Source organism: Numenius arquata, chromosome 5 (assembly GCF_964106895.1).
Source record: "Numenius arquata chromosome 5, bNumArq3.hap1.1, whole genome shotgun sequence".
In the NCBI taxonomy this organism is placed as follows: Eukaryota; Metazoa; Chordata; class Aves; order Charadriiformes; family Scolopacidae; genus Numenius; species Numenius arquata.
In genome coordinates, this window is record NC_133580.1 from 37585416 (window position 1) to 37608553 (window position 23138).

The 23138-nt window shown below is 39.7% G+C and overlaps 1 protein-coding gene across 2 annotated transcripts in view; it reads right to left on the reverse strand.

Moving 5' to 3' along the window:
* The window catches only part of GATB (glutamyl-tRNA amidotransferase subunit B), a 44495-nt gene that overhangs the window by 15577 nt on the left and 5780 nt on the right, over positions 1–23138 (reverse strand). For both annotated transcript variants that reach the window (XM_074147619.1, XM_074147620.1), the window contains exons 3-9: positions 13143–13256; positions 9852–10050; positions 8761–8883; positions 5439–5552; positions 4289–4373; positions 3882–3926; positions 1456–1645 (exon numbers count right to left, since the gene is read on the reverse strand). In XM_074147619.1, the coding sequence (XP_074003720.1) occupies positions 1456–1645; positions 3882–3926; positions 4289–4373; positions 5439–5552; positions 8761–8883; positions 9852–10050; positions 13143–13256 (870 nt within the window). The remainder of the gene's footprint in view (positions 1–1455; positions 1646–3881; positions 3927–4288; positions 4374–5438; positions 5553–8760; positions 8884–9851; positions 10051–13142; positions 13257–23138) is intronic.

Sequence of the window (23138 nt, forward strand, 5' to 3'; positions counted from 1 at the left end):
CTTTTGCTCTTCCAATTCTCTTCCCTGTCACCCTGGTGTGGGGAATGAGCAAGCAGCTGTGGTGCTTAGCAGCTGGCCAGGGTCAACCCATCACAGAGGGGGAGAAGAAGGAAAAAAAGTCAGAAAAAAGGGTTTAGGACCTACCTACTTTTCTGAGCTCTGTGTATTTTAATATGTGAGAAATAGGTTGATGTGAAAAAAATACGTGGATGGACAGGAATACTGACTGCAAGATCACATTTTGCAGCTTATACAATGAAACAGAAAGGTAAGAACTACTGCTGCCTCTCAGCGCCATCACTGCAGCCTCATGACTTTGCTAAGACTTATGGATCACCTTGCCCCCAAACAGTAAAAGATCTGCAACTCACTAAAATGGCACAGTACCACAAAAGCAGTTTCCCTAACAGCCTTCTTCAAAAGAAAGAACCATTTTTTCCCTGTAGAACCAGCTTCTTGTACAAGTGTATTAAATTACAGACACACAAAGGAGGAATATTAGGTAGTTAAGCTAGGTGCATTGCTCTCCCTCCATTTATAGTCAAAAGGAAAGGAACTCCTCCAGAGGACAATTTAAAGTATTTATGGTTCTGCTCTGAATCTTACTTTAAAGAAGTCTTTTTCCTTCTGTCTCCACTGATCACAGAGGTAATGAAGTCAGGACACAGTCCTAGCTTAGCTGACTATGTGAAATGTCTAATTTTGGGTGGGTATACTAACCTCCACACAGAGTTATCATTGGCAAAGAGAAATGATCCAGTTTGTATTTAAAAAGCTCAAAGTCCTTCAGAATAATTTTGGAAGTTATGAGATTTTTTGCCTTTTCCTTATTTATATCATATTTACCATGTCCATTTCTTTCTCATTCCCTCTTCTGCACCTATCCTAGGTAAATTGCATTGTGAGGTCAAAGTTGATGTTGTACAGCCATTTCATGTATTTGCCTAAGTAGGGTTTTTTTTGAAAATAATGTGGAAGCCAGATTAACAGTCATGTGAAGCTGAAAGATTTAAACTTTGGGTTTTGCTTCTGCAATCAGGAAAACACATCTATTAATTTGTTAAATACTGACAACGTGCCCAGCCTTGTACCAGACCCACAGACAAGAAGAGCAGGCACTTGCAGGCAAGGATTTGTCAGCAGGAAGTTGTACATTCGTTGCAGTCAGTCACGGGTGCATCCATGTGTAGACAGACAAGATCAATATTAAATAATAGTTATTTGACTGCATCTTGCATGAGAAACACTTCTAGGTGCACTGTGTTCATATGGTTTCTTTTCCCCACCATTCCATGCATATGGCTCCAAGGTACAAAGTATGCATCGGACATATTTCCAACTAAAAAACATCCATGAGAACTAACAGCTGGTTAATATGACATTTGTAAATCTTTTCCAAAACCGTGCAACTTTGAAGTTTCTAGGCTTATTTTAGTACTTGATCAATAGACCTACCAATAAGGCGAAGCTGTGTTCAGGAAGAATCCCATACCATTCAACAAGCTTTGCTCTCGTCACACTGGGGAGGTCAGGAAGTCTCTCATGAATCCAATCAATATTTACCACTTGCTGATGGTTCATATTAGCTGGCAAAGATTTTGCATCGTACAGAATCAAAGGAGGAAGGTTTGGCTCTGGCATAAAACTAGTAAAAATGAAGAAAAACTCCTTTAAAATTATTTTCAATCAGAAGCTAAACAAGAAGGAATAAAATTCATAGCACAAGTTTATACTTACCCAGAAGCTGTATTACTATTTCAACTAAACAAAATATTAAAAATTCCTGACTCGGTATATCACTGTTAAGTAGTAAGAGATCAGCCCCTAAACTGCTGCAAAGCCTCTGTTCTCTTTGAGTATTTGCCACCGATTGTCAAAGAGTCAAGAGGACAGGAAAGGGGTAATTAACGCTTCTGAACCCAAAATAATAATTAAAAAAATCCAGTAAAAATAGTAAGAATAGATATGGAAAAACCCACTCCTTTTGGCATCAAGTATGAATTGTGGATCTGGACAAAACCGGGAGTGGACTGTCAGGGAAAACCCCAGATTGACAGCCAACTGCCAGGAGTGATCTGGGCAGGCTGTAACCTTTTCCAGACTAACTTCAAAAACTTTGGGGAAATCTCATGCTGTGCTAAAAGCAAAGTTACTGCACTCAGCAGGGTGCCACCACAGAACAAAAGGCTCCCTTAAAGAGAAGGCCAATTCAAACCACTCGAATAACTGCGATTCAAGCAGAAATCTCACTCTTACATGATCAAATGAAGGGTTCAAAAAAAATATCAGAGTAAAGGACATTGAGCACCCTCTACATTTACTATAATAATTTCTATTTCAAATCTGCCTAAACATAGATTTTAAGTTTAATGTATAATGTACAGTGTTAAGTTACAAAAAATCTGAAAAACAGCTTAATACTGATCATAACCTTAGTAATAATCTTCCTGGTCTTTATTTGAAATATCTTAGACTCACCACTTCTGTTAGTTTTTCCTGAATTTTCTTTTGCCTTTGTTCCAATTAGTCTTGTTATTAAATAAGTCTCATGCCATCCCCTACCATAAGGAATTCACAAAACGATAACTGCCTTTTCTGCTGCATTTCTACAAACAAGAATTTAAAGAGCAGATTTAAATTTGAAGTTTGTGGCATGTTTTCCAAATACTTGTTCTGCTCTAGTAAGATCAGTGGTAGAATATAGATAGGTAGATCTAACAGGAACGCAGATATGGCAAAGCTAAGAGGCTCTGAAAGTTCTCCTGCAGAACTACAAATCCCCAGCTGGGAAGTGAACTCTGGGAGCAACAGGAAGACTGTCTCTGGGATGCAAAGCTGGGGAACTACTGGGAGGATCAGCGGTAAGATGGCCCTAATGAGGGGAGGAGGCACCCATGCACAGAGCAGGAGAAGGGGTGCCCAGAGCAATCGGCAATCCCTGAGCTGCATCACTCTTCCCCATCCCATCTAGACACCACTGTGACTCCCTCCTGTCCTTGGGCACTAAGCAGCTGTGCTGCTGCTTTGCAGCGTTGCCTCAGCACTTGTTTCCAGCAGTGCTGCTTCCCAACAGGACTCATGAGTTGTTCCCTGGCCCTCTGGCTAAATCCTTCTTGGGTGGCTGTTTATGGTTCGATGGCTGTCATCTCACACTGGTGGAAGGCAAGAAGTGCTTAGCAAGGTAACATCTTCACTAGGTCTACAAAGATTTTATGGTAGAAGCCTGTCTATGAACGCTGACACCCTTCAATAATAGTTAGGATTTTCAAACAGTGATTGTGATCTATGATCCCAGAATTTAAGCATGGAGAGGCAGGGCCTGCTGTCTGAAAATAATTTCCCTCCGTATTTTCTTCAAGTGGGAGTAATGCTTAACTCACAATATTCTTACATTTTATGTCTGCCATCCTTAAGTACACATGTACTGGCCTCAAAGTAAACCTTCAATTTACCCACGTTGAGCTAAGGCACTCCAGATTAGTTTTTGGGAAAGGTCCATGGGTTTTATAGAATCATAGAATGATTAGAGTTGGAAGGGACCTTAAAGATCATCGAGTTCCAATCCCCCTGCCATGGGCAGGGACACCTCCCACTAGACCAGGTTGCTCAAAGCCCCATCCATCCTGGCCTTGAACACCTCCAGGGATGGGGCAGAGATGAGACACATCTCTTTAGCAGATATGAGACACAGTTCTAGATCTGCACTGCTCAGACTAGCACCAATTTTGACACGTCTCTTCCCTTTCCAGTGAAAGGTAAACTTCCAATACATCCACACTATGCTGACTAACTTTATATGCTCATTCCACTGACTATACTTAAGAAATGAAATAAATTCTCAGTTACTGAAATGTTAACTTTATTTTTTAAAAAAATAATACCGATAATCCTGTTTTCCTTCTTTGTCTCTCATTGGTATAGTGCACCTGAAAGAAAAATAAAACAAGTAAGATATGGTAAGTAGTACACCACAGAATTAGCTTTATGGCAAAAACACAAAACAAAAGCTTTGCCTCATGAAGATCGGGAGAGCTTCTTAAGGCTGCTTCAAAGAATGTGTATATGTAAGAGGGCAGTCATTTTCACATGGACGCTGCTTGATATAGCACACAATCTGTTGTGAAAAAGCCTCCACTTTAAGAATATATTACTGCCTGTGAGGAGACTATGCTTGTAAACATTAGCTTCAGAAGGCAGAAGTTGAGCAATACTACATTACCTCTCCTGATTGTGCCACTAGGTATCCCTGGCACTCTAAAGCTGCTGGTCCTCCAAAATAAAAACTCACCCAAGCTTGGAATCAAAGGCTCTTGTTTCATTCAGAATTGTTCCTCCATTTTCAAGTTCTTCTATTTGCCTCTGTATTTCATAGTCTGACAGAAACAAAAGAAAAGTAATAAGCTTGTTATACTGCATTATTAGCTTTTGTACACTCCACTATTTCATTTTTCTCTGCTATGCAATAATGAAATAGTTCGTTGTTTTAACCTTAATGAAAATAAACAACAGTAGTTACAGGCAGAATTATCAGTCACTGTCTCTTTCTCCAGCACTGTTTTTACTTTGCGTGTTTTCCTCATCTCCTTTCATTCCCTTTAAATAGAAAACATTTTCTCCCAGGCACTACAGCCAAGCCATACATTCCTAGTGACCATCCTATTACCCAGGTGAGTTTTCTTTTGGAGATATAGTAATCATCCTTTCTTGCTCATACCCAAGTTGCATCTGAACTTCACACACACCATCTACCATACTCAGTGGAAAGCAAACATCTACATTGGAGGATACAGCTACTGCTAACATGTCAGTCATAAACATGCTTGGCATTGAATTATCTGCTTTATTCTTCTCGCAGGCAGAGGGTTACACCTGCAAGAAAGCTGCAGACTAACACGGCTGCTACCCCCACAGTACCCCATGCTAAGATTTATTCTGTCAGGGAGCAGAAAGAATGGAGCTGCTCCACAAGAGGGGACAGGCCATGAGCTGAGGGTGACCACAGCACAGGCAGAGCCCTCACTGCCTGGTGCAGTTACACTGCTCTGAACAGCACGTGCAGAGGCATGTGCTATTAACAGGGTCCACTGACATGCTCTGTCAAGGTGAGGGGATGAGTTGCGTACCAGGGTCCATCCAGGGAGTTCAGTCAGAAGAAGCACAAGGTTAAGTCCAGAGACAGGACTGGGAACAAGACTACGGAACAGGTCCAATGTCCATCAAAAGACAGGATTGAAAACTGGCACACCTGTGATGTAGCTCAGGCAAAGTCTGAAGGCCCCAGCCTGAGCTTAAATGGAACTTCTGGACCCATGGGCAAGGTGCATGGATGGGACACCCCGATGAAGCTAGTCAGGGCATTTAAGACTAATTACTGCATTCAGGATCCCAACCACATAAATTATCTATAATGCTCCTGTAATGAAGTAACCATCATTTACCTACTGCTTTTGCCAGGAATCGTATGCTATTGATATTCTTCACTTCAGTCCTCACTCCATAAGGCTCTCCAGGGTGATGCACAGAAACATTGGCATCCACTCTCAGCTGACCCTCTGTGAAAGGAAACTTCATCAACAGAATAGTCTGCCCTGAAAACTAGAGTAAAAACCTTGTCATGCATTAATAAACTGCATGTTATGTGCAGAGCATTAATAGCAGACTTCCATATGTACAGAAAGGAGCAACAACCACCTCATCATAACGTTCTGTTTGTGATTCCATCTCAAGACTCTGCCTCCAATCATTCAAAATTTTCTGAGAATACTATCTTTTTTTTAAAAAAAAAACCAAACTACTCAGAATTCCTCTCAGAGAAAACAGTGCAGCACAGATCCTCTAAGCCATATACGGAAAAAAGCTTCCGATTCACAGATCTTAAATAAAGGGCAGAATTAGACAACCAATTTAAAGTGGTGGATTGTGAGCTTCCATTCCTCTAAAAACAGCATAAAAATACCTTTTGGAATTACAATTTGATGGATGTACACTACCCTAGCATAGAACAGAAAAACTTACAGTTATGTTGAACAGATTTACTAAGGTGTTCTTAGAAATTTATAGCTCAAGGACAAAATGTGAGTAGTGGATTTTTTTTGTAATCTTCTTCCTCTCCTTCAAGAAACTGCAATTCCCCCCACCCCAAATTTCCCTGGCTGCCAAAAACTGATACTGAGTACAAAGTTGTATATAAAAGCATCCTGCACTTTTAGTCCAAAATGCAATAATGTCCTTAGAGATCTTTAATGACTCAATCACAAGTAACTTGCAATTGTATCTTTCTAAGTTTTTTCCCTCTAAAGACATCCCTTCTGAGGAAAAGGTTTGCCGCAGTTATTCAGCTGATGGGAATAAACAAACAGGAGAGGTTGTACTAAAAAGAAACATCATTTTTCCCATATCACACAGTGAAATCCGTAGCCTTCCTCTTTGCTTTTGGTGGTGGTTTTTTGTTTTTTTTTTTATAATTTGAAATACAGATAGAAAGAAACAAACACTTATGTTTAGATACAGTAACATTATTAAAGAGAGCGCAAAATAGTTCAGAGTTAAACCTGCGAAGACGTCTACAGCTTCAGAATGCATTCCGGTCAATAGACGTAAATTGACTAGAGAGACCTTGGTACACTTCGTAAAAGTAGGCTGGATGATAGTGCAGTAATTACCTCTGTCTTCATACAGTCTTGCCAGACATGCAAATGAGGGACAAAGGCACTGCAATGACCCAGCATCTCTTTCAAGAGAAGTGTTTTGCATGTGCTCCCTCTTTGGGGTGAAATGAGTACTTGTTCCAAAAGAGGAATAGTCTTCATTTTGAGGCATGACCTGCTTCTATTTGGATGTAGGTGTCAATGTGACAAGACAATGAAGTTAATCAGGCATAAGTGAAAGGAGAGCCAGGCCCCAAATGTTCTTAAAAAAGCTTTTTTCCTTTATGCCCACTTTAAGCCCAGCTTCTCTTCCTTGCACTTTGCAAGGAAATCGTCTTTTCATCTGTTTGTTGTTACTGAACTAACATGTGATAAAACCGGGCACTAGATTTCACTAAACACACAAATAGAATGAAGGAAAAATATGAGGATGTAAAGCCCTTATTTGAAAGAAAGTAATTATGATGTAGAAAAATCACAGTAGAAAGCTCCTAAAAACACCACCTTGAAAAAAAAAATCCAAACACTTTTAAAGGCAACTATACTGGAGGGAAAATACTCCCAACACTGGAATTCTCCCTTAAAGTCAGAAATCTCACTGTGATGAAAGACAACACAGTGCAATTCCAATGGGGTCAAATTCAGTAGTGATAAATGATGTTATATATGTATGTCCACAAAGGCCTTTGAAGAAGCATGCAAACTGGCTGCTTAATATTAACAACTGTGTTCCATTTGATATGTGTAACACTAGTGCGAGAAAAGATTCAGAGACATATATAATGTCTAGCAATTATTACTTCCCCCTACATTAAATTAGATTTGCATCACTAGCCAACATTTAACAGATCCCATTTATTGGGTGATACATGGACCACTCTGACTCAGTTCTCTAGGAGACGCATCCACTTATACTATGGACTGAATTTGTTGCCAGAACAGTGAGGCCAGCTGTCACAGGCAAAAAATATAGCTTACATTGGGAACACTAATAGGTAGCTTATAATTGGGTGTATGGGTGGAGAGGATGAATACCCAAAACGGTACTTTTGAACTCTTGAGCAGAAGCCTGCTATTTGCTAGCTGTAACCATGTGCTGGTTGTAAATTTTTGTAACATTAGGACTGAGCAAAACCGGCATGAACTGAACCCTCCAATTAATAGAGAGACAAGAGATGGAATCACCAGTTAGGAGGCTGATCACATGCTGTGCTTCTGCACAACACCTCTTGGGAAAATTGGAGCCTTATGGTTCCAGAAAGAAGAGCTGGTGCCAAAAGCAGGGGTTCCCAAAAGAGGAAGTGGTCTCAGAAAGATAGCAGTGATCTTGGTTAGAGAGATCCAGGAGGTGGGGGAGGAGCCCAAAGATCAGAGAGATGCATGAAGACAAATGCCAGGGGATGCCTAGGGACCCTGGCCTCTAACACCTGGGACCAGTACCCGCAAGCCTGCTGCACAGCACAAACCAACACAATTTTCTGGCTCACCTCCCCAGACCAGCAGTACTCTCCCCTAGCGGGGAGAGAAATTGAGACCTAGTGAACATAACGCTGGAGGGGAGGGAGAGACAGAGTGAGCAGGGTAAAAGCAGCAGTCTCATCGGTTCTTAAATTAAACCCAGCACCCATGTCTGTTATCCATGACACCAGCAAAAGTTTACTGCCTACACCAATTTTATGACTAGCTGAGGCCTGACACAACCTACAAGATGATCCATTCTCACTACTTTGTCCCGTAACTCCCATATTCTGCAACTAATCCTTACTACGGGTCTTCTGTGCTGCAGCACTATGGCAAGCAAAAGGAGGACAGACAGGGAGAAACACCACACTAACCCTGGGGACATTCCTTCCTGCCTAGGTTTATCCTGTAAAATTATTGTGTGAGGCAATATAAAATCTAGTACTGCAAATCTCTGCAGAGGGAGGCAGGCCTATAAGGACACCTGAAGCACAGCAGACATTAGGACAGGCTCTGAGGAATGTAAGAAAAACAGCTAGAAAAGGCTATGCATTATAAGCAACCACAGAGCAAAATAACCAGAAGCTGCAAAACTCCTGCAAATACAGAGAATTACTGTTAACAAGGGAACATGCCCTTCCCCCTTCTGTACCTGCCATGACTGCCTGGCTGCTCCCAAGTGTTTGAAGGATGAGCTGGAGCTCTCTGACTGCTGCAGCTGCTTCCTCCCCACAGCACATATCAGGCTCCATGACAACCTCCATGAGGCCAACTCCTATCAGGGAAAGAGACAGGAGATTTTCAACAATAGCTTTTGATCTTGGCATATTAGAGTGCAACTGGCTAAACACATGAAAGCACTTGGGCTTTTTTTGAAAAAAATAAACCCCCATGTATTATTTAGGAACTGTCACTATGGGCCTAGCTGCAGATTGCTATAAAAACTTTTCCTCCTATTTTTTTAAAGGAACAGACAAGCTGGAGACAATCCTCCGCCCTTTGATGACATGTAGATCAGAAGGACACATTCCTCTCCTGCCTTTCTCTAGGACAGCACCCATTTAAAGCCAATCTGATTCCAGATTCAAATTTATCTATCTTAAACTAATTTCGAGACAGAACTGTAAACAGATGCAGTCTAGTTTTTAGCTTTGGGATCCAGCTTTCAAAGAATAGGAGCAACCACAGGACACACCGGAGCACTGTGTCCCGGTTAGGCTAGGCCATCCAAGTTGCTGCCCATGTTGTGTGCTAATTTGGTTTATTCTGTTTATAATTTCAAAGTTTAAAGAGAAAATGTACATTTTTTCAAAGCTAATAATTAAAAGAAATGTCTGACTCATGCACTGAAAAATTCCAGCAGCTGCTCCTTCTATAGGCAAATTTGACTGACTAGGCCTCTGATTTTTTTTATTTTTTAAAAAACAGTGCATACAGTGGTAAGAGCTTAAATAGCTGAGTGGCTGTCTGTGATTGACACAGTTGTGAGCAAACTGGACCCAAGAGATTTCTAATGTGCTATTGCCAATTGCCATCAACAAACAGGAAATGGAAAGGTCCACCGGCTATTAAAAAACTCAAGTATTCCCCTGCTTCAAGGGCAATGGTCATTTTGACAAATTTTTATTTTCAAGGAGAGAGACATCAGGCTGTTTTTATTTTCACCTGTTTCCTGTCACCCATTTGCCTTTAAAGGTTCATCTTACACAGAAAGGAGAAGAAAAGAAAATTATCCAAGCCTACCAGCCCTATTCAAGTCAACGAGAGTCTGGCTCCTTGTGTCATCATGGAGACTCTTTCCACTGTCTTGCTCCAACTGAATTTGTTTAATCCTCACAGTTTTGGTCACCATCTGGCTCATTTTGTTGTCTATGCAGAGACTGTATGACAGACTTCCATTCACTGCAATAGGAACTCTTTGCTGAGTGATTTGATAGCCGGCCTGTCAACAAAATAAGCTTTATATTCAAATAAAACATTCACTTTTCAGAAAGCTGCAGCATGGCCAATTGCAAATATTACAGACTAAGAACAAAACTGAAAATGCAGTATCTTCCTTAGTGACCTATGCAAGACAATAGAACACATACACATGTAAATTCAGAAGTTATTTTGCTTAGCTGGAATGGAGGCAAGGCAGAACATGGGTCTAGAATATTTGACATAACTGTGAGAAGCTAGAGGTCTGGAAAAAATAAGAGCACTCCTCCATATAGGCAAGTATAAGATACTATAGTAATGCAGAAATAATCAATAATCAACTGCACAACCACTTGCCAAGGATGACGTAAATTTCACTGATACTGCCTTGGGGCAGGAAACGGACTAGAAGAGGTTCCTCCACAGCTGTGGTTCCGTGATCATGTTAAATGTTGTCTGAAGCCAGTTACTGTACCTCTGTCCCCAAGCTGGGACTACCACTCATCCTCCCATCAGGCCGAATATCCCCTCTTTGCCTCTTCAGAACTTTACTCATTAGAGGGGAGGAAAGGGAGAGGGAAGAGGGGTGACGGGGTGGTGTGGAAATCAAGAAAATGAGAAAGCTCAATTTCACTAATGTAGCAGTTTAAAAGATGGACGCTGCAACCCCACATAAGGCACACAGGTGAAAAATGCCATCTCATGACTGGGACTCCACTCAAAGGGGAAACTGCTACCCAGAAAAGGGGTTGCCAGTGGCAAGGTATTGGAATAACTGCAATGATGTAAAAATATAGAATTGAATCAATTACTCTGTTGAGGTAGGGTCCCCATCTTTTCTTCCTTCGTAGCCTGCTCATGACCCCAGTGGTAGACAAAAAAAAAAGCCTGCCAGATTTTAATGAATTGGGAGGAGTATTTGCATATTTTGCAGTGAGGGTGAGCTTACTCTAAAATGTAGAGATGGTGACAGTGCATCGGAACACAGAACAATGGTCTGGCCCTGTGAGCAGCTCAATTTATAAACTCAGTGAAGTGCATGACCTTCTAGCCATAATCACTATAAGAAAAATAAAATAACTGACTCTATGCAGCCTATGCTAATCACACAGCTCTTCCCATCTCCTAAAACTTCTCATTAAAACGATTTTTTTAAAGCCTGAAATAGTGAGTGACAATAAATAACAAGAATTCCATCTCCCATCCAAAGCCCCATTTTCAGGAGTAACAATAATCCCATTGTCAAACGACCCCAAGAGCTGGATTTATTTTATCTGTTCTATACAGCTCATTAGCCTAAACTCTGCATTTTATTACAGGGCTCCTGACTAGACTGTTTCACTATGAAATGGAGGTCGGGCAGTTTATTGTTAGTGCTTAAACTGCAGAAGTCAGCCAGTAGAAAGCCAGAATTACATGCTTCAAGCCAATAAAATGTGTCAGCATCTCCCTGGCCAAATGTCCATGCTAATCTGACCAGAGGATCCTGTAACTCACATCTGGAGACAACAGCAGCCAACTTGGTGCTGTACACACCTTCTTCCACCTCACTCTTCTCTAAACCCATGGATGTGGTTTCTTTCCTACAACATTCTTCCATATAGCTTCTATGCAGTAGACTGATAGCAGCAGACATCACAAGCATGTAAGAGGTTGTTCTCAGTTTAACAGCAGAAGCACTGAAGGTGCCTTGCCAACAAGTCTGTGACATTTTTGGTGTTTATGATGTGTAAAGGAATTTTCAAGTCATGTTTATTTTCTTCTATTTAACTTTTTTCTCCTTCAGGACTGCAAATGGGCTTTAAGATAGTTTTACAAGTTAAAAAAAGTATTGGCAATTCAAACTGGTAAGCTTGCATTTCACATTCCCAGTAGCTCACTACAGAGCCCCCAGCAAAAGGACCTCTTAATGGCTCACAAATATTAGCAAAGTTATCCCCAGAAATCAAATCAGTAATTATACAACATTCACATAAGAGCCACAAGTTCCCAACCTATAAGAAAACAGAACACAAATCTTTTCTGAGATACAGGTCTCCAGTGGACAATTATAACATAATTCTCTTTCTACAGTGGGAAGCAATTCTATTTTAATATGTTTTGTGCAACTTCAAAATATTTCCAATGTCTGAACAAAAGAGCAGGAGAGAAAGTAGTTTCATTAATAATATATCTCCACACATTAATCTGGGACATGAGAAATCCTCCCCTCTGGTTCTCTGGATGTCCGGGCCACCTCACCTAAAGAGAGGGTAAGCTAACGTGCCTGGTCTTTCTCAGATAAAATAGAAACAGATTCTTTCAATGCAGTTATCAGATCTTCACATCAAAATCTGAGGAAGTAAAAACTAGTGTCCTCCCTTTGACAGGTTAGTGTTAAACTGAATACCAGTACAAATAAGTTGACAGAAAAAACCCATGTTTAAAATTAGAAAGGTTTAATTTCATTAAAATAGAAAAAAAGGCTCAAAACCTGCTGCATCATGTTACAGAAGTCAGGTTCTTAATTGATTTCAATATTTCTACAACCACATCAAGTGCAGCAAAATGCACTTGACTTCCAGTGACACCTAATACCAAATAAGCTACCAACAAACCATACTGCAAAGACTCAGTTTCTCTTTTTTTTCTTTTAATTTATTGGAACTACTGACTGAGAAAGTTTTAAAGGGAAATGAAATATTTTTAGGTCTCTAAGTACACACAAAAAAGACACTATTATGTTTATACCACTGGAACCTGTGTTTGTTATACATTCACTTTAAATGAAGGACTATTATCAGACTGCTTTTACCGTAACAGACAATTAGTACTAAACACCAGGAATGGAGAACTTAAGGGGCAAAGAAGCTCCAGCTCCCAATTCAATTACATTAAGCTACTGGAATCGTGCAGCAAAGCAAGGAGTCAGCAATCAAAGCAATCATATTCAATCAGTGAGCACCAGGGTACAGCTGTCTATTCATCAGGGCACAGTGCAGCATCCTGTTGGGGTGAGCAGAACACTGACTGAACACAGGAAAAGCATCTCTTCACTCATCCCCTATTGCCATCCGTACTCCAGACTTGTCCTTTCCCAGAGCCGTAAAGGAACCAGCTATATTGCATACTTACGGGCAGATCTGCATAGAAATAGTGTTTTCTGTCAAACAAGGACTTCTTGTTTATGCTGCAGTTGAGTGCCAGGCCTGTCATCACTGCTGCTTCTACACATCTCCTGTTGAGAACCTAAAGAAACATGACACATGGTTTTGCTCAGATACTCAGTATGTAATAAATGTGTCTCCCACACATTGCCTTATATGGAGCATACATTCAATTTTGCTTGCCTTCAGCCACCATTAGATCTCTTTCCTTGTGTGGGTAGTTCTTATTCATCATTAAAGTTGTGGTAGCTACAAATCTGCAAAACTTTAAGAAGGAAAAACAAGCTATTCAGTCATTTTGTCATGCCACATAAGGAGGTGTGCACTGTTCTGGCTTGCTACTTTTGCAAACATTCCGGTACTTTTGAAGCTTCAAGGGTGTGAGACAAATCATAGCAAATGATAATTGACTTCTAACCAGCTGTCAACTCATACCAGGAACTGGAACACAGGGGATTTGCATTAGAGACTGCAGTGCCATTTCAGTAAAACACTTCACCTGTAACTACAGAACCACACTGAATTTCTGAGTTTCTACGCATAAGATTTCAATGCTTTGCTTAACCAGGATGGAATTAAGCACACTTACATGCTTTGCTAAAACAGAACCAAAGAGACATCGATTGACCCTATGCATGTCCAGTACTCAGGTAACCCATGGGATTAAGGTTCTTCTAGAAGGCCACGTGATCTGAAGACCCAGCAAGGCCTTCATGAAGATATAAACAAGTTAAACACGGTTTCTCACCATGGACCCATCACTCTCAGGGCTACACCCTTCTGTCTCCTCAGCAGGGTCAGAATCGAGAGGAAAAAGAAAATTCAACTCCTAAAAGTACTAACAAGCAATGTTTCGAAGTTGTGTTATTTTCATGTGTGCTCTCATTAATAGTTGGTTTAACTAACATCAGATGGATAAAACTGAAAAGAAAAGAAGACTGAATTTGTACAACTGACATGCTTACACTTACAGTATTTTGAAACAGGAACAGAACTTTATCCATCTTATTCTGCACTGTACAGCTGCCAAGAAGTCAATTTCCAGCAGGACCATTTAAGGGGCACATTATGTAAAAGAATCTACATGAGTTCATCTGCATTGACCAGAACATAAAAGGCTTAAATAATGTTTTCTTCAATGCTTCTGACAGTATTTATTTTTTATATTCTCCAGCCTGATTTCTGAAAACAGATTAAGCAGCTGTACATTTCCCATCATCCCATGTCTTCAGCTGGAAAAGGACTCTCTTTGCTTTACTCATCTAATATTTCAAAAATCAAAATAAGAGAAAATATGAGAAACTCTTTATATAACAGAAACTTAAAAATTGCTTATACAGACAAGAAATTAAATATTTAAGACATTTAACGAGGGAACTTTCAGATCTTTAATGTAGCTATATATGGCTAACTAGAACACATCATCTGTTCAGGCATATTTTATTTATTAAAAAATTTAAAAGATACATAAAGCAAATGAGAAATAAAAAAAAAGGAAGAACAATTTCTCTTTGAAATACTGATCTGCAGCAAAATGAACACAATTAGTCCTGACTATAATCTAAAGTTAAATCGGTAACTAGAAAATATTAATTTATTTTGTATCATAGCTGCAGTTCATTATATAGTATATGCACCTATTTTCAACCATTAAATGCTTCCAGACAGTATAACTACTTTTTTTTTTACTATTTAAGGAAGCTTGTAACAGTGCTAGTCAAATTGTTCAATGTTTAAAATACCATATTTCTAAATACACAGGCAAAATTTCCTCCTACTAAAGCCTTATGGTATGACCCTGGTCAGCTTTGCAAACTAGGGAGGACCATGACAGTCAGCCCTTTAACAAGTGGTCACCAGAAACCATCAAGGCTCCATAAGGACTGGGTAGACTCAAAACACCACCGCGTCCAAGTAGTGAACTGGTGTCTTGCTACATTTCTCAATGGTGCAGGGGTTGTGACTGATTGTAATCGGAGAATGAGACAAGACCCAACTCCTGAATTGCAGCCAATTAGAGTCTCATACCACACTCCTCAAACACAGGTGGAGTTTAGCAACTGATTACACTACAATTACTGGCTTTGACCACTGGCTCTTCAATTTTTGCTTCAAATGAGGTAGTATGTATCTTACTTACCGCCCTAAGGGATAACACTGTTTAGCGGTGAAGGAAATAATTCCCACATACATACTACTTATACTGGTGAGGAGCTTTTGCAATACTGCTCATGAACCATTTCGGTGGCTCTGGGGAAAAACTGGCATAAAAATGTGAAGCATTGATTATTTTCTATGCAGTATCACTAAGCATTTAGATAACTGTAATGTGTATGTGTCCCTGGTGTACTGGGTCATACTAGCCAAATCATTGTATATGCACCATTACTCATTCACTAGTACCACTTCCTGGGCTACTTCTCTATTGACCTCTGTGGTGACACAAGGCATTGCAAAGCAGATCTTTCCCACTATGGCACACTGAGATGTCCACCGCAACAATCTGCTTCCCCTGCCCTGTTTGACTCTAAACAAAAGAAAAAGATGACCCTCTAATTCCTCAAAAATCAAAACCTACCTGTTTAATATTGCCCCATTTCTGAAGTGACTACTACTACCCATTCTAGTGATCAAGGCTGTGTGCATAATGCAGAGCCATTTAAGCAAACTACTACTTTTCCTTCAAACAAGCCTAGCTTTTCAAATAATCTGCAGTGATAAACATCAATTCAGTATGTGAAACTTCCCATGCTAATGACCTAGAATAAGTCCCCCAAGCTTGTTTATGCAGTAAGCTGTTATTAAGTTGACAGCTTTGACTAGCACCAAAGATTTAAATTACTGGCTTGAACTGACAAGCTGCCAGTCGGGTACGTTAGCAAAGCGCTGGCCTTGAAAGAAAGCTATGTAGTTCCTGCAATAGCTACGGACAAAACACAAGAGCCTATAAAGTCTTCTTAAATATTTCTGGTCTTCTAAAGTGGAAGCATCTCTCCTAGGTACTTAAAGAAAATCCTAGAGAGCTCTCACAAAAGGAAATGTAAATAATTTGTATTGGAAACTCATGAAAAACCTTAACAATGGCATCACAACACCAGCAGCATTTCCCTTGTAGCTTCGCTATCCTGCTAGAGCACCATGGTAACTGAGCGCTAAAGGAATGAAAGAACAATCCAACCAAGATCTCTCTTTTTATGGTATTCGTCTCTTCTTTACATCTAGTTCACAAGTGGAAAGACTCCTTTTAAAAATTTATCATCTTTATTTGCAAGGTCAGTTTAGTCAACACCTTGGTTTTAAATACAAGACCATCCAATAGCTATACAAAACTCTACACAATACCTTCGATGGCATAAATTCCCACCAAGAGCATTTTTTAACAGCTTTTCCTTTAACAGCGGGTTTACTCCTTATATTAATATATTGAAGAAAGTTGGCCCCCTTTTAGGTGAAGATACATGTTTCTATATTTAGTAAATGACCATTTTTACATTTTAAAGAGAGTAGGTATGCAGCTTCTTGCTTTACTAATGAGTATTATATAGGATAATGGGGGGGGGGGGGGGCAGGGGGAAGAAGAAACATCTATATCTCTCTCCTGGAAAAAGTTTATTTTTGCTACCTTAAAAAAAAAGGTAATCTTCGTCATAACAGTGGTACCCAGGAAGCCTAAGTTACGGAACAAAGTATCCCTTGCACTAAAAACAGTAAAATCAAAACAATCCCCTGGAAATTTTAAAAGTTTTTGATTCTAGGTCACACATTTTAATAAAATCACTTTCATATTAACTGGCTACCTGAAGACTTTCATTCCTACTTATAATCATGAAGAAATCAGCATTAATCAGATTAACTACAGGACTGCTTATCTAAGAAACATTTAATTTTAGCTCCTTTTCATTCAAAATAACAGCTGGAAGAAGGAAGTAGTGCAATATACTTAGCCAGCTCTCTGTAGACCAGGCAGTAATCTTTAGAAACCTCAACAGATCTATCTAATCATATTTCCCAGTACTCCCATTTCATATCACACTGATTTTTATTGGCTTCCACTAATGGATATATTCAGTCTTCCTATTCTTGCTGTGTTAAAAGTATCAACTTGTTCCAATACATGGTTCTTTGAAGTGCAATCATGAGTTAAACTTCAAAATAAACTACTCATACCTACTTAGTCCAAATGTAATTGCGACTGTTCAGTCTGACGCTGCAGATGAGTACTTCAATGCAGTGTTCTCCCTTGGAATCTTCCCACACACACACAGAAAGCGTGACTGCCTTGTAACTATGCATGTACAGAATGTACATTACAATAAATGAAGAGCTAACCATTTCCCAAATGACCCATTTATTTCCACAGGTGTACAATCTGACCCCACTCCTCAAGCATAGAGTAAAATTTTTTTTTTTAAAAAAAAGCTAACCTAAGTCATCTCATTTGTTTGGTCTGCAGAGAGCCCACAGGTTCAAAAAACTGAGGTCTCTAATCACAGGGGAAATCTAAAAAGAAGGCCAGCTTCAATTTAGGGTCTTCTGCATTTCAGTCCAACATCTACTTGACAGCGTATTTCCTGCCCTAATATGAGCATTATGTTCTTATCCCTAAGGAAAGCGGCAAGAGAGTAAGGGAGGAAGAACCAGACATTTAAAATTAAGACCTTAGATTAGTAGAGACTTTCAGTTTAAGAAAAAATTAGTAGAGACTTTCAGTTTAACAAAATGGCAACTGAGAAGCTGAAGCAGCAAAGGAAGACTGGGGGGGTGGGGCATTAAATATACCTTAATACATTTTGTAACTATCTTTCTGCAGTTTGGTACGGAAGATATGTGCTTCTATACAAAATACATTATTATTCCTAACTTTCTCTAGTGGCAAAGTTTGATTCCGGGGATGCAGGACACACTCATTCAAGTCGTATCTTAAAACCAGGCAACTGACATTTTGAGAAGTGCTCAGCTCCTAAACACATTACTTTATGTGTACTCAAAGAATAAGAGGGCACACACTCTTGAAGCTGAAGAGCCAGTCTCAGAGCTAATTTCACAAAGCTTCGAATTGGAGGAAGCATCTTCCAGTGTCAGTGATGACCAGAAAAATTCAGCAGCACTAGGGAGAAATGCTGAGCCTTGGGAGTAAGAAAAACAGGACAGTATCACCAGATACAAAGCTATTTAAATACTGAGCAACTTCTGAGTTTCTCAGCCCTTTGAGACAGGGGTGGCTAAAAAAAAAAGAAAAATGGCAAAAAAAAACAAACAGAAGGAAAAATTATTTCAGACCACTGTGTGGGCAAAGTGCTCGATGGTCTCCATGGAATAAATTTACTTTCTGGCATGCTAGGGGAGCAGCCAACCCAGTGATCTTTGTGTCTCAGATCCCATCATCAGCAGTTAAAACCAAATAAACTTCTACTGTGCAGAACTGGCTCCAAGCAAGAGAACCCACAGGGAAGACTGAACAATGCAGTGGAAATACAATCGTTCAAGACATCCATAATCTAACACCGTGTTTCTATGGCGTTCCCATAAAGAAGTCCAGTCTTACACCCATGCCCTCCCTGTTGACAGCACAGTCTTCTGTCTGCCACATGGCTTTTTTTGACATGTCATAAGGACGCTCCCTCTCTTATGCCAGTTGAAATTTAACCATTGCTAATGTTATCTGATCCAGGAAAAGTTAAATACAGGACAATCCAGTGAAAACTCTTCACTGCTTCTGGAGGTAGGGGACTGAGCAATGGTTAAAACCTAAGTTACACATGATCAAATCCAAAGTCAAACAGAGCTTTGAGGTGGACTTTCTCAGACCTTTTTCCCCTACACTGAGCTCCACAAAAAAAGGCTAAAAAGTGCTTTTAAACATGAATAACATCTGCCTTCATCAATATAACCCTGTTGTTCAACTTGTTAAACAGAGAAAATTCAGAGCACTTAAGAGTTTATAAACCAACCCCTGCCCTGTTTATCCTTGCAGATGGTCCTTCCTTTGTAGGCTTGGTGAGGGCCAGCTCTGTGGTTTCCCAAGTTGTAACAAATTTTGACCTTCGATACACACTGTCATTTTCTATCATTTCTAAGTCTTGGCTATCTGCCCTCTGCTCTTTCTTGCAATCTTAGTGTGCCTGACAGCCCACACTAAACACACACTATAAACTCCCAGACCTTTTCTCTGACTCCCTTATTCCTTTTTCCTCCATTTGCCATCTTCTGAAACATGCTTATTTGCTCCCCAGAGCCATCTTTCCCTCCGGGCTGACCCAGATCACTTAAGAGAGCACAACATACAAATTGACAGTAAACCAGAGTGGTCTATCATGCACAGAGACAAGAATATACTAATTCAGGAAAACGATGGGCAACATAATGCAATAAGTCTTGCAAAAAGCTATTAAGAAAGCAAACTAAAATTATTTGTTTTCAACAAAGTTGTTCTGGAACAGCAGAATCAATGAAGACTAATTTCCTATAAATAATTGCCCTGGTTTGTTTTCCCTAAGCAGTGACCTCAACACTCTCTCCTCCATGATTCCTCCATCTTCTCCTCATTTCACCAAACATCCCAGATTGAGTATAAAGTGTCACAAATATCTGAACAGCAGCAGCCCAAATAAAGCTGACATCAGTGGGGAGAAGAGACTCAATTGCTAATTTCCTCTTCACGTGCTTGCTAATATATTTACAAAAACATCTACAAATTTTTTGAGGCAAATTTGGCTGAACTTGGCAGTGAAATTGCAAAACTAGCATTTCTGTATAGAAAACAATGGTTGCAGTAGCCGAATCTGCACACGTAACTAATAAACAGCAGTTGCAGAAGCTTACATAATCCTCTCAAAATCAAATACATAATCATAATACATTTAAGGTGACAAGGTGGCTGACAATCGGAGAGAACACAGAGAAATACATTAATTTCACCCCAGGAACCAATTACAGCCTAATTGCACCAAGATAAGTTTCAAACAAAATACATAAACCTGACAGTTACGCAACATTACACACGAGACAGCTAACCATGAAGAGAACAAAGACCCAGTCTACAATTATCCATCATTACTGTTGGACAATGTTTCCTAAATACCTTTCAATGAGAAAACTCTTCAGAGAAAAAATTGTTAAGAAGAATGAAGAAGGAAGATATCAGTTTGCAAAGTTAAAATGCTAAGAAATTAGTAGTACAATGAGTGTTACAGAAACTTTTGCTTCACAGAGCACAGCTTTCATACACATACATATAATATACTACCTTGGATTTCCTGAAAGGCAGTCACCTGGAACCAGACTGTTTGTCTACATACTGACAGAAAATTAAGTCAAACACTTAAGGATGCCAGAGCATATATAGTGACGGATAACAGAAGTAATAGAAATTTTGTCCCAAAAATGCACTCACGGTTTGAACTTAAAATAAAGAAATTCCCAGCCTACTAAGGAAAACTACTGCAAAAAGCTAATGTGCATTTCAGGAGCAATTTCAGACTGAATCCAGAAAGAGGGGACACTGATCTATCTAGTTGTCATGTAATGGTTGTGCTGTCCAAAAGTATCAAAGATGGCACAATAACTGCAGCAACAGAACTGTGTGAAAGAAAGGAAACAAGATACTGTAAACTCCTGCTCCCCACTAAGAAGTAAAAAAATGTCTGTATAAAGCAAAAGGTAAAGCAATAAAAAAAACAACACAAAAGGAGGTAAGAGAAAATACATAGAGAACATCACTGATGCATTGAAGGATCTACTGAAATAGGTGATAGCAAGATGTCTTATCAACTCAATGTCGTTCTAACTGGCAAGTTTACATCAGCCAGAGGGACCTGTTAAGGATGAACAGGAAATCCAACAAGAACAACAAACACAAAGAGAGCTCAATAGTTACTGAGGTGCTAAGGAGACAAAGCCCTACAGGAATTGTTAGCCTTGACAAAAAGATTAAAACACCTAGAATGAGTGTCAGAACTTCTCACAAATAAAGCAGACATAGCAAACACCAAGAGAAAACCTTACAGGGGACTCCTTCAAAGCTTGAGTGAAGAGCAACAAATGTCACCAAATACTTCAAAGCAGAGGTGTCTCCAGAAAAATGGCATTTACAGTTAAGTATGAAATAAAGTTGAGCTAAGCAACTGCAGTAACTGAGGAAGTGTAACACTTCTCAGACACCAGTGAAGGAGACTAGTTCCACAGGTAACCCCAGGGCTGTGAATGATCCTATGAAAGAGAAAGATATAGAATAAGGAACAACCTGCACCATAACCCAGCCCTGAAAATTGCCTGAAGGAGGCCTCCCTCATCTTTCAAAGACCTCTCCTGACCGGTACAACAGCATTGAACTGATTAATAGCTTGAAATTATGTAGGCAGGCTTTAATCCATCACGCACTCAGAGATGCAAGGGTCTATGAACTGCAAAGGCATTCTCAGGTTTGAAATGGTTTGAAAGCCTATTTCAATCCCCTAGTTTGGCTGGTTTTTTTTTCTAAATTATGTGGGATTTTCTTTTTAGAGGCTTACTGGGACTGGAAGTCCAGCAAGCTGGGACCATATGAGCAATAAAAGACTGTTAACCACTGATGATACAATCCATGCCACAAACCTGAATATTATCAGGAAGAGACCGCAACTGAAAGGTACCATCAATTTCTAAGAAAACATCTCCTTTTTTCCCCTAAGTACAATTCTTTCAGTTTTACTGAAAGAAGTAACAAGCAGTTAAAGTGAACCTAGACGTAAGTAAATGGTTTAACAAGCATGAACTCACTTTTTGCTCCAGGCACTGCCACTAATTTATTTTTAGAGGAGAACTCATGGATACAACACCCTAGGCATCAGGTGGTTTCAAAGAAAAGAAGAAAATTTATATAACAGAAGCTAAACCAACATGCATACAAAGATCAGAAGACTGTCCAGTTCCTCAAGAAAGGTACGTGCAATTAAAAATGTAGTTATCAAAAGTCAAGCTAAGCAGCAGGTTTTTTTCAAAGTGAAGTAGTACAAGTAGGGAGTAAATTCATATGCGTGCCAGCAGGAATGTCAAAACAAAACTGAAATCACAAGTTGGTAAAGCAGCTGTTGCAATCAAACCAGATTTAACAGGCACAGGATATGAAAAAATCTAGTTTCAAGCTGTAAAGTATAAATTCTGGTCTCAAATGCTGTTTCCATTCCAATATGTATAGCTGATAGACAGATCCACCAAGATCTCACACAAACCTCTTGGTGCCTTTGAAAGGAAATGCATTAGGTAAATTCTGTATATAAGTAACATCTAACATTCATCATTAAGTCTCATAATCTATCACCCAAGACATCTGGAAAAACACTGGGTATCTGCCACTGCCAAGGATGGATGCTGTGTCAATACAGGAAGGGGAACTAAAGCATTCTCTACATCCCCAAACTGGGTATTACCCCTGTCATGTCCCTGGGCAGCCATCTCAACAGCACAGCACTGCAGGGTGGGGAAAGCAACAGCACAATACATGCGCTCTCTGCTGCTGCACAATGTTGCAGTGACATTCCTCAGGTTTGGAGAAACCAAAGTTTGGAGTTTAAGTTGCCAGCGGTGCAATGCCAGAAGAAGCAAGGGCCAATAGCTGTTCTAGCCCCGCTTTCTTCCATGACAAGGCATATCTGGTTGCCCAACTGTCATTATACAGGTGAGAGAAGTTACAGTAGGTCCGAAATGCTTCCTTCTACACTACTTACACAGGGAAAACTAAAGGAGTTTAAAACAAGAGGATACAAAAATTTCAGTACATAATAGCACCAATGAGTTAGTCATCAAGTCCTCAAGGATGTCCAGTGGAACAGGAAAGAATTCTATATTCAGATAAAATAGTGCATCTCATATGATATTCTACAGCAGTGTTCAACACAGATTTTACTCTGTTTCTTCAGAGGTCAGAAGGCATTTACCTTTTCTACATTAGAAACAGAGCTTGATCATTACCAAGTGTTTCCGAAAA